The 11870-nt window shown below is 52.5% G+C and overlaps 1 protein-coding gene across 1 annotated transcript in view; it reads left to right on the top strand.

Moving 5' to 3' along the window:
• Window positions 1–1765: 1765 nt before the first annotated feature.
• LOC101630179 (zinc finger protein 786) overlaps window positions 1766–11870 on the top strand; it is a 22345-nt gene continuing 12240 nt past the window's right edge. The window contains exons 1-4 of the mRNA XM_012733845.1: window positions 1766–1791; window positions 3657–3783; window positions 5791–5946; window positions 6394–7748. Of these exons, the coding sequence (XP_012589299.1) occupies window positions 3663–3783; window positions 5791–5946; window positions 6394–7748 (1632 nt within the window). The 5' untranslated portion in view covers window positions 1766–1791; window positions 3657–3662. The remainder of the gene's footprint in view (window positions 1792–3656; window positions 3784–5790; window positions 5947–6393; window positions 7749–11870) is intronic.

The raw sequence follows: 11870 nt of genomic DNA, 5'->3' as shown, positions 1-11870 counted from the left end.
TGCGCAGGCCGCCTCTGGCACGCGGTGGGATTCTTTTGGAATGACGTTTCGGGTGACCTAAGAAATTCCTTCCTCTCCATCCTCTCGCCTTTCCCTCCACGAGCCAGTGTGTGCTGCCGGCTGCAGGCCAGCACTGCCTGCACGTTGGCATGGAGGCGCCTGAGCGCTCGGGAGCGCAGGGGAGCCGCCGGAGCGCTGCCTGGCAGGCCGGAGGGGCTTCTCAGACACACAAACTAACTATATTTCACAACCAACTTACAAAAAAAAAACACGTCTCCATTTACAGACCGGAGAATCGAGGCTGGCAGACCTCAGTCGTGGCCTTCCGAGTTAAGAGAACTCGCCCACAACAAACCCTCGATTTCTCTCTCCTAATATGGCGCCTTGTCCCGACAGCCCCAGCCGCACACATGGCGGTGAGGTGCTGGGTCGCCTCTGCGCGCCGGCCCCCTCCCGGAGAGCGCGCCTGAGGAAGCGCACGGCCGTTCGCTGCAGCCCTGCTCCCGGCAACGGTGCTGCAGCAGCTCGGAGCAGCCTAGTCCCTTGGCCACGTTCAGTGCCGGCCCTTCAGGAGCCGGCTGGGTGGGAGGTGTCTCCTCAGCGCATCATTCTTCGGTCCTGGTGAGGCGAGCAGCATCATGAGCAGCCTCGGCGCTCCCATCGGACGCCTCCTGCCCGCTGTCCCCGGATCGTGGCGTGGGGCGCCAGTGTCCTGTGAGCAGGCCGGTTTCTTCAGGCCCTGACAGGCGGCCGCCGGGAAGGCGTCTCGTTCCCCCAGGTCCACTGACGAGCAGACCGCAGGACCGTCTGTCCTCCCAAGACCGTGTGGCACAGGCCGGCGGCCTGCTCGCCGCGTCGCCTCTTCTCTCCTTGCGGGCGGACGGTGGGTCGGGCGCCTGGGGCCGTGGGTTCCTCCGGGCTGTGGTCTGAGGTGGTGAGCTCTGCTGCGGGGGCGCCGCGGACGCGCCCCCGTTTCTAAGAGATGAGCCCGGCCCGCGCGCGGGGGCTCGGTGGAGTCTTACCGGGGACGCAGCGCCCTGGGGGAGCCGGCCCGCCGGGGTCGGGCGCCTGGGGCCGGTGGTTCCTCCGGGCTGTGGTCTGAGGTGGTGAGCTCTGCTGCGGGGGCGCCGCGGACGCGCCCCCGTTTCTAAGAGATGAGAGGACCTCTGCGGGGGCGCCGCGGACGCGCCCCCGTTTCTAAGAGATGAGAGGGGCGCAGCGTGGGGACGCTTGGGACCTGGGTCAGATTTCCCACAAACGCCCCAGCCGCCAGTAGGGAACTTGGGCTCGGGGTGTCGGACGCGAAAAACTTAATCCAGGAAACGGCGCCTTGGGTGAAGTGTAGCCGGCTCAACTGCGCCGATTCGCCGTGTACCCCCACTGGGGTTTAACGCTGTTGGTCTGACTAAAGTAATGCGTGTTCACCCCCCTCCCCTGGAGAGGTCAGGAACCCTGTGGAGTATTCATTCCCGGTCTGGGAAAGCTCGTGGTTGTGGCAGTTTTATCCGTTTGAGTCCCTGAAAGAACGTCAGTGATGCCAGTTTATTGAGACTGTAGCGTTGTTTGGGAAAGGGAGGAGAAATTGGTACTTTCAGCTTCATTTTGCTTTTCGCAGGAGCAGCTCCAGCTAATTATGAACATGCTTACATGTCTAGTAGCTGGAAAGCAGGAGGTGCGAGAAAGGAAGACCGGTGACCTCCCTGGGGGCGCAAGGGCCAAAGCCCAGCGCTGTGAAGCTCTCCACAGCCACCTCTTCACAGCCACGGCAGCACAAATTCGGTCCCCAGTCAGGTAGCTGACCACAGCGCCGCAGCAGATCTCCTGTCTCTCTACTGTTCCCCTCAGCAGTGGGTTTCAGTAGATCTTCCTATTTGGTCCCCTTCTGTCCCAGGTGAATCCCCTCAGCCTCTCTGCACCTCTGGCCTGCACCCCAGCTCTTGTACACATAAATACATAAATCTTTAAAAAGGAAAGTTAGAAGGAATATCTTTGAGCACCTCAACTTATAAAAACACCCTTTTCAGCTTGTTTGTTAACAATAACCGACTTTTCACTTTTGGGCCCATGATAGACTCAATGATGGAATTTTATCTCTGCAACATTTCCGCTCCAAATCCTGGGGACATCATGACAAACAGCTCTCGCCCATAGTTGTAGGAAAACCACTCTTGTCGATCTAGACACTTCAGAATCCTGCCTATTTAAGCCCATCCAAATCTGTGTGTGACTGTTCAGAGCAGCTTTTTGATAATAACCTCAAAATGGGAAACTACCAAAATGTTAATCACTCAGTAGATGAATGATTAACCAAACTGTCCATCCGTACCATCGGGTACTACACAGCAGTAACAGAAATGAAAAGAGATATAAAACGATGTGGCTGGATCTTGAACACATTATGTAGAGGAAAAAGGGTCAATCTCAAAGGGTTTATGAATTACAACGTTCTTTTTCTTAAATAAAGACTTAATTTATGCACATAAAGACTGAGGTACAGGCCCGAGGTACAGAGGGTGAGAGGATTCACCAGAGACAGAGTGAGGAGCAGAACAGGCAGATACATTGAAACACACTGCCGAGGGGAGCAGCGGGGAGACAGGAGAGGTCTGCTGCGCCCTGTGGGTCGCTCCCTGGCCGGGGATCGATCTTGTGCTGAAGCGGCTGCAGCCGAGCTAGCACATTGCTCTTGTGCTTTAACCCGTTGCACCATCAGGCAGGGCCTGATCTGATAGTTATTGATGAAGCATGTGACTTTCAGGAATTAGATCAAGAGGTGCCAGCAACCCGTCTTACTATCTCTGCAATTTCCTGTGAAGCTGAATAGTTCAACATTAAAGGTTTTTTTGTTTGTTTTTTGTTTTTTAAAGATTTATGCATACAGAACTGGAGTACAGGCCAGAGATTCAGGGGCAGTGAGAGAACACCCAGGTGGAGAGCAGAACAGCCTGACTGAAGAAGTCCACTGCTGAGGGGAGCAGTGGGCTGGTTAGGAGAGACCTGCCGCGCCATGGGGGGGTCACCTCTGGGGTGGGGATCAAACTCATGCTGAAGTGGCTTTAGCTTCTTAGTGCTGCACTGTAACCCACTGCACCACTAGGGAGGGCCCCAATGGATTTTTAATAAACTGGTATACCCAACAACTTTGGCCCACTCTATATTAGCAGTAATGGTTTATTCCAAGAATTCCTGTTCTGGATGCTGCATGTTTTCAAAGATCTGCTCCTCACTGGTTCACCCTGCTTGCTTGTCAGAGGTGCTATCCTTCTCTTGGGTTCATGACACCAGAGCTTAGGAGTAAACATAGTTTCTTTCTCCATCAAAAAAGATATAGACGTTGGGACATTCCTGGTGATTCAACAGGTCACTGCAAAGCTAGCTGCAGCTATCTTAGTGCAAGTTTGATCCCTGGCCAGGGAGGTGACCCACATGGTGCGGCAGACCTTTCCTGACCTGCCCTCTGCTCCCTCAGCAGTGTCCTTCATCAGTCGACCTGTCCTGCTCCCCACTCTGTCTCTGGTGAATCCTCTCACTACCCCTGCACCTCTGGCCTGAAGCCAGTTCTGTATGCATAAATAAATAAAAATATTTTTTTAAATGTGGTCATTGACAGAGCAGCCTGAAAGTGAAAACACGTGTACTATACTGTTTGATTCCAGGTAACCATGACGTTTGATGACGTGGCCTTGTATTTTTCGGAGCAAGAGTGGGAAATCCTGGAGAAGTGGCAGAAGGAAATGTACCAGCAAGTGATGATGGCCAACTATGAGACTCTTGTCTCTCTAGGTGAGATGGGCTATTTTTAAAGATTTATTTTTATTTATGCATACAAGACCTGGGGTGTAGGCCAGAGGTGTGTGCAGGGGAGGGGAAGAGTGGTGGGTTTGAGAGGATTTACCAGAGACAGGGTGGGGAGCAGAAAGGGAGATCCAAGGAGATCCACTGCTGCAGGGAGCAGCGGGGAGACAGGGTGCCTATGTGGATCAAACGTGTGCCTTAGTGGTGGCGATAGCTTGCCAAGGCTGAGACTTAATCCCGCCTCACCAAGGAGGCCCATAGGTGAGGTAGGCTTCTCAGGAGCCGCTTTTCAGAACCAACCAGTGCTTGTAGGCTTCCTCATCTGAGCTATTGGCTGGTGAATAGGGTGTGGTGCTCAGTTTTTTGTTTGTTTGTTTGTTTGTTTGTTTGATGTAAAAGTACTGGGGTATAGGCCAGAGGTATGGGGGGTAAGAGGGCTCAGAGTGGGGAGCAGAAAAGCAGATTTACTGAAATACACTGTTAAAGAAGGCAGCGGTGAGACAGGAGAGGTCTGTTGCACCATGTGTGGGTCACTCCCTGGCCGGGGTCGAACTCAGGCTGTAGTGGTGATCACACTGAGGTGTGACTGCTAGGCCCCCAGCAGAGCCTCTCTAGTGTCCAGGCTGCGTTCATGCTGTCCTCTTAGCTTTTGGTGATGGCCTGGAAGCCCTCGTATACCTGCATCTGTTTCCCTCAATCATAATTGTTCTCTGAATTATTTATCTCCCACAGTTAAAAATCTGTATAATCCAGTTTCTCTTTTTTTGAACTCTGGTTCTCAAGAAAGGGACATAATTGGTAACTTAGACTAGGCTCAGGATACAGCAGAGTGCAGGTACAGCAGGGAAGACCCCGCTCCAGGAGGAGAGCAGAGAGCTGTGGATGGGATGCTCAGGCGTCTCTGGGCAGAACATGTAAAGAGAAGTGTGTGGAGATCAGACCTTGCTGTTTTCCAACTTTTTCTGACTTATTCTTGTATCATTAATACTGTTTTTCTGTGATGAATTTTATAGGTGGTCTCAGTATAGCCTGAAGGATTCTCTTTCTGAGATTCTTATTCTTGTGTAACTTATTCTATTATTATTTTTTTTTGTTTATATTGTATTAGCATTGTCCTCAGAGCGGGCCTTCTTGGTGTAGCCAGGGGTTAGTCTCAGCTCTGGAAGCTATCTGTAGCCACAGCAGCATGAGTTCAGTCCCCAGTTGGCGAGCTGGTCCAGGGGGCACAGCACTGTCTCCCCCTGCTCCCCTCAGCAGTGCATTTCAGTCGATCTGCCTGTTCTGCTTCCCGCTCTGTCTCTGGGGAGCCCTCTCATCCCAACACCTTTACTGGCCTGTAAAGTTCTTATGTGCATAAATAAATAAATAAATAAATAAAGCCACATTGTTCTCCTAGCAGTTACTTTAGTGTATGTTCTCCCTGGATCACTCTGCTTTTTCAAAGCCTTCACCTTTTCCCCCTTCTCTGTATCCTTCATCCTTAGCTTCCCTTTTTCCTCTTATGTGGTGAAATATTACAGAGGACATTTTGGTGGACCCTCTTGGTTAGACTGTATTTGATTGTCATTCCTGCCATTTCTTAGGGTCCTCCCCCCTTTTTTTTAGCCTGATAATCCTGTCTCCTAAGTCAAAGTGAACTGTGAGGATTTTCTTTCATTGTTGAGGTAATGCTGGTTTCATTCTTGTAGAATTTCAGAGTATAGCCCTGTTTCCGGTGTAGTGACCATAGCGCCCTCGGGCCGCCACCTTAGTCCGTGGTGCTCCTGGCCTGGCCTTTGTTCTCATACCCCCAGTTTGGGTACCTCCGTTCTGTAGTTAGCTTCCAAGGGCTATTTAAACCCCCACCTCCCCCCTGCTGGCGCACCTTTTTTAAAATGGGTCTTTATCTGTCCCTTTGTTGCTCTGTATCCCACGTATAAGTGACACTATTGGATATTTGTGTTTCTCCCAAGTACTTGAAAACCCAGACTGACTCCGTATGGGCTCACCTTACAGGCTGCCTGTTTTCCAAGCCAGACTTGATCACTTGCATGGAAGACGGGAAAATTCTGTTCAGGTACCAGGAACACTCAGAGGAATCAGGAAGGACACATAGCCCCTCTGTGGATGAGCGCTTGAACTTGAGGAACGCTCGAAAGTCACCTTGTTTTGGTGAGCGTGACGGGTTAAGGGTTATGATGCATTTCGTTTTCTTGTCTTTGTCTCCTGAAAGCTTTTCCTGAGGTTGTGGTAGGGGGAAACAAGAATATAACCCACAGCCTTCTTTCCTAAAACTTGTGCTCTTTACTCCCAGATTGGGAATAGAAGAATATTCCCAAGGGAATATTATGATGACAGTAGCTTATTCTTACTTCCTGTCAACTTCTGCCTGCCCTCTGAGGAGCACCAGTTTCAGGAGATGCATTTCCTGCCATTTTTCCTCTTGCTGAGCCATTTCTGAATGTGATGTAGACTTTGCATATCGAAGCTGAGCTTTGTTACCTGCGGGAGGCAGCTCGCAGTCATGGTGACGGCGGCGTCCCTCCTGCTGTGGGTGTGTCAGTGACTGCCCCCAGCAGTGGTGCTTCACTGCAGAGGTGTTCTTGCTTTTCTCTGCAGGTGGCCTCGGAACTCTCAGGACCAAGGAAGGGCAACGCCAGCTCAGTGGTCTCCAAGAGCAGGACTCGTGTGCGGCCTTATCAGAGGAGCGCGGAAAGACCTTGCCAGCGCGGCCGCTCGGTGACCCGGCGGGGAAGCAGGCCTTCCTGTGCCAGAGGCAGCGGTACCGCTGTGGCATGTGCGAGAAGAGCTTCTCCCGGAGGTCCACCATGATCGAGCACCAGGTGGTCCACACGGGACAGCGGCCCTTCCGGTGCCCTGAGTGCGCCAGGACGTTCCGCTATAAAGGCACGTGGAGGAGGCATGTGCGTTTGCACAACAGAGAGACCCCGTTCTCCTGCCAGGAGTGTGGCAAGGCCTTCCTCCACGAGCACAGGCTCACCGAGCACCGCAGGGTGCACACCGGGGAGAGGCCTTTCCAGTGCGGGGAGTGCGGGCGGCGCTTCACCAGGATGGCCTTCCTGAAGCTCCACCAGAGGACGACGCGTCACCAGAAGCCCTTGGCCTCCGGGGAGAATGGCAAGGCCCCGCCCCCGCCCTCTAAGCTGCCGTGCCGGGGCCGCCAGAAGGAGCTGTCCTGCGAGCAGTGCAAAAAGACCTTCACGAAGAGGTCATCCCTGGTGCAGCACCGCAGGGTCCACACCAAGGAGAAGCCCTTCTCCTGCCCCGTGTGTGGCCGCAGCTTCAGCCGGCGCACGCATGTCACTGTGCACCTGAAGGTCCACAGCGGGGAGCAGCCCTTCCAGTGCCCCGAGTGTGGCCGGCGCTTCCTGTGGGCGTCCTGCCTAAAGCTGCACCTGCGCATGCACCGGGGCGAGCGGCCCTTCGCCTGCGGCCAGTGTGGCAAGACCTACACTCAGCGGTCCCAGGTCGCCGTGCACGCTCGGGTCCACAGCGCGGAGAAGCCCTTCCAGTGCCCCAAGTGTGCCAAAAGTTTCCGTTTCAGGAAAAACCTGAGTATCCACCTGCACCAGCACGAAAAGCCCTTCTCTTGCGTCAAGTGTGGCAAAGGCTTCAACCAGCAGCACCGGCTTGTGAAGCACGTTTGTTCTCACACCGGGGCCAAGCCCTTCCCGTGTCCCGAGTGCAACACGGGCTTTTGCTCAAGGGCAAGCCTGAAGGCCCACTTGGACACGCACAGTGGAGAGAAGCCCCTTAGCAGCGCTAAGTACAGCAAAGTCTTGCCCCAGAAGAGAAGCTTGAAGACCCACCTCTACCGCCCCAGCGTGGAGCGGCCTTTCTCCTGTGAGGAGTGCGGACGCAGCTTTACGTACCTGGGCGCGCTCACCATTCACGTCGCAGCGGTGCACGCGCCGGGCCCGGGCCCTCCGGCGGTGGGCGGCGGGGACAGCGTCTAGGGGAGCCAGGGGCTGCTGTGCTGCGGGCTCTGGCCGAGGAGGGGAAGGATTCGCACGCTGCCGCCCTCGGGTGCGCTGGCCGGATGATGGCTGGCCGGCTGGCCGCTGGCCGCGGGGCTCCCGGACGGAGACGCAAAACATAGGCAAGGAGGCCTCTCCCGCCACAGCCCTGACGGGCAAGGAGGAGCTTCTGGTGCTCCTCCGCCACTTCATCAGTTTTCTCAGTCACCCGAGTGTGGCGCCGCTGTTAAATTGTGACATCCTAGGAAACACCCCAGATGAAGTGCTCCCGCAGAGCACCTCAATCCACTTTCTATCCCAGCCCACTTTATTGGAAACAAATACCATTTTCGGTTTTGTCTAAGCGAATTACCACTCTCAATTGTGGAGTTTATAGGGTCTCCCAGGACTTCCTCCATCCTGCAAAAGTATAAATCTGTTTCCTCTTTTGTTAAAAAGATGGCCCACCCAGTGTCATTGCCGGCCAAGTGAAATCGCCTCAAAGGCCACCATTGGAGCAAGCAGTGTTTTGATCTCAGTGTATTCTCAGTACTGTGGGGCTGTTCTCTAAGAAACGCCACCTTACTGCAGGGACCGCAGGAACAGAGTCTGTCCGTCCACGGTGTTTGCCCACGTGTGGCTCTAGGGCCTGGTCCTTAACTAGAAGGTGATCGTACAGGCTGTTCTAACCGAACTCCGAGGTCAGGCCTAAATGGTTACACTGATCTCAGATCCTAAAATACAAGAATGAAAAACACTTTATTTAAACTTACTTCCTGAGATTTTCTTCAGCAGAGGCTGAAGGCATTAAATTAACGCCAACCTTGAGCTGAGCTCTTGGGCCAACTGGAAACAGAACTTGGAGCAAGTAATGGCCCCCAGAGGATGACATCACAGGAATTTGAGGCTCCAGCGCGCCAGAGACGAGCCTCTTCACACTTGATGTACAAGCTCCCCTGAGCCCGTACCCATAGTCAGTCAGTCAATTCAGTGCTTGTCCTCAGCCCTTAGTCCTTGTGCCTCTGCCCAGTTACCTAGTTTTTAAAATATTTATTTATTTATGCATACAAGAACTGGGATACAGAGTTGGGGGTGAGAAGTTGCCCCAGAGACAGTGGGGAGCAGAGGCAGATCAGAAATCCACTGCTGAGGGGAGTGTTGGGGAGACAGGAGAGGTATGCTGTGCCACGTGGGTCAGCTCCCTGGACGGGGATCGAACCCTTGCACAGTGTCTGATGGTTACATAGCACTGAGACTTTAACCCTGGCACCAACAGGGCGTTCCCCTGATTCCCTTAATCGTGGTGGTGGACTTGAATTTGTCTCCTGCCTCCTTACTGGTTAATTTGCAAATAAAACTGGCTTTTCAAGTGCCTAATAGCTGTCTCTGATGTCCTCTTGGGTGGGAGGCCATTGGTTGGTAGCACCTTCGCCCGTCAGATGCGAAGCTTTGGTTAGAAAATCTTCCAGGCTTTCTCCCTGGGGGGTCCTGGAGAGCAGCCTGTGGTTGCTATGTCAGTGTCAGCTGGGCCTAGGGGTGCTCCGGACCGACCTGCACTCGAGAACAGTCTCCACACGGCTGTTCAGTCCTGCAGGCGAGTCAGTGCCGCTGCAGGGAAGGACTCTGTCAGCCTGTGTTGGGGCCACCCTGGGCGTGGACCGGCCTCCGCACCATGTCCCTCAGCACAGCACACTTGGTGTGCGGGCCCTTGGTCCTTCCCAGATCTCGGATGAGCCTGGGCAAACTGAAGTTTCAGAACTTTTGATCTGGTAGTTGAGACTGGAGGATGGAAAGGTAATTTTGAAAGGCAGTCTGGGCATCCTGATGTCACAGGTTAGAAGCCTCACTTTTTCTCCCGTGTCACAAAGTTTCTTGCCATAAAAGTGTGGACCCTGATGCCTACAGGAAGTGAACTCAAGCATGCACGTTACAGCTCAGGTGTCGACACCAGGGCACAGTCAGCACTGGAGTGATGATCGGGGACTCGCAGGGAGCCTGGAGCTGAAAGCCCGGGAGGGAGCACTTACAAATTATTTTGTATACACAAGAAATACTCCATACAGTTCTGATTGGTGAAACGTTTGTCAAGCAGTAATTGGTTAGACTTCCGTCCAGGATGTGGCCTGGGACCTGACCTTGAACAGCTTCTGGACTCTGGTTGTTACTGGCATTGTGGTAGCTCCATTTTTTTAAAAAAGATTATGCATTCAAGAACTGGGGTACAAGCCAGAGGTGTGTGTGTGGGGGGGGGTTCACCAGAGACAGAGTGGGACAGGCAGATTGACGTACACTGCTGAGGGCAACGGGCGAGACAGGAGAGGGCTGCTGTGCCATGTGGGTCACCTCCATGGCCAGGGATTGAACTCAGGCAGCAGTGGTGACAGTGCTGAGACTTCACCCCGGCACTACCAGGGAGGCCCTCTGTTAGTATATTTGAACTTCATCGGAAAATGCCATAAACTGAGTGGTTTTAACCAGAAATTAATTTTCTTACCCTGCTAGAGGCAGGAAGTCTAAGGTCATGATGTCTGGTTAGGTCTCCTGGCCGGCATATGTCATTTCTTCATGTCCTTACATGGCCTTTTCTCTGTGCCTAGGGTGGCCTCTCAGATTTCTTCCTCTCATCAGTTCACTTAGTGGATGTATCACTTAGATACTAAGTGATACATCCACTAAGTGAACTGATGAGAGGAAGAAATCTGAGGGGGGTGGACCATGAGCCACCACATAAGATTTAATTATGGATTTGGAGGTTCTAGGGAGCCAGGTAAAAGCACTTGCCTAATCTGTAAGGACCAATGTGTCCTGCCAAATTTCATAGGTTGAAATCCTAAACCCCAATCCTTAGCATCTGACTGTATTGGAAATAGGGCCTTTTTTTAACAGGGTAGTTACGGTAAAGTGAGGTTGTGTGTGGGCTGCAATCCATTAGGACTGGTGTCCTTTGGAGATAAGGAGACAGGGCACCCAGGCTATGGGGTAATCCTGGGAGGGCGCAGGGAGAAGCGTTCACCACCTTCATGACCTCAGAGGAAACCACCCAGCTGCCACCTTCACCTGGGACTTCCACCTTCCAGAACTGCGAGGGAATGAACTTCTGTGCATTTAGTCACTGGCTGTGGCTCTTCCTTATGGCAGCACTAGCAGGTGGAGATGCTACCTTAACTGACAGCCGGTTGTGAGTACAATTGAGATCACAAGCTCTGTGAAAACGATCTAGCAAGCAGAAAACAAAACCAAAGTGACATGTTCTTGGGGCAATAGAAGAAGACATGTCTGGGCAGAGACTAGAAAAATATGGAAAATAAATAATATACAGAATAATATATGTGGTAAATAGAGCAATCACATTAGAAGTCCTTTACTTCTTTTAAAGTTTGTCTAGTGTGAGCCTCCCTGGTGCGCAAAGAGCTCAAGTATAATACTGTGAAGCTATACCACAGGGGGACAGACCTCTCCTGTCTCCACGATGCTCCCCTCAGCAGTGGGTTTCAGTCAATCTGCCTGTTCTCTCCACGCTGTCTCTGGTGAATCCTCTCACCCCTGCACCTCTGGCCTATAGCCCAGCTCTTTATGCATAAATAAATCTTATAAAAATATTCTAGTGTTATGTATTTTATACAAATAGAAACATTTATTTAGGAAAGTGTTAAGTTAGGGATGGCGGCCCCCCCTGGTGGTGCATTGGGTTAGGTTGAAGCACTGCAAGCCAGCCACAGCCGCTTCAGTGCAAGTTTGATCCCTGGCCCTGGAGGTCACCCACATGGCACGGCAGACCTCTCCTGACCCGCCCGCTGCTCCCCTCAGCAGTGTACTTCAGTCAGCCTGCCTGTTCTGCTCCTCACTCTGTCTATGGTGAATCCTTTCACCACGCCTGCACCGCTGGCTTGTACCCAGTTCTGTATGCATAAATAAATAGATCGTTTAAACAAAAAAAAGATAGGGATGGCAATTACATACCTAAGCAGTTCAACCAGTTCAGACTGCCTAGGAGTCACAGCAAACTGAAATTTATATTATAAAACCATTAATTGGATTTTATAGGCTGAGTCAAGTTCCTAATAAACATCCTTGGAATCAGCGATGCTATGTCTACCTGCCTTACAGAATAAAACCTTC

This window comes from Condylura cristata, unplaced genomic scaffold, assembly GCF_000260355.1.
Source record: "Condylura cristata isolate star-nosed mole 26May11 unplaced genomic scaffold, ConCri1.0 scaffold00042, whole genome shotgun sequence".
Classification (NCBI taxonomy): domain Eukaryota; kingdom Metazoa; phylum Chordata; class Mammalia; order Eulipotyphla; family Talpidae; genus Condylura; species Condylura cristata.
Note: the sequence above shows the minus strand (reverse complement) of the source record. Positions and strands in the feature narration are given on the sequence as shown.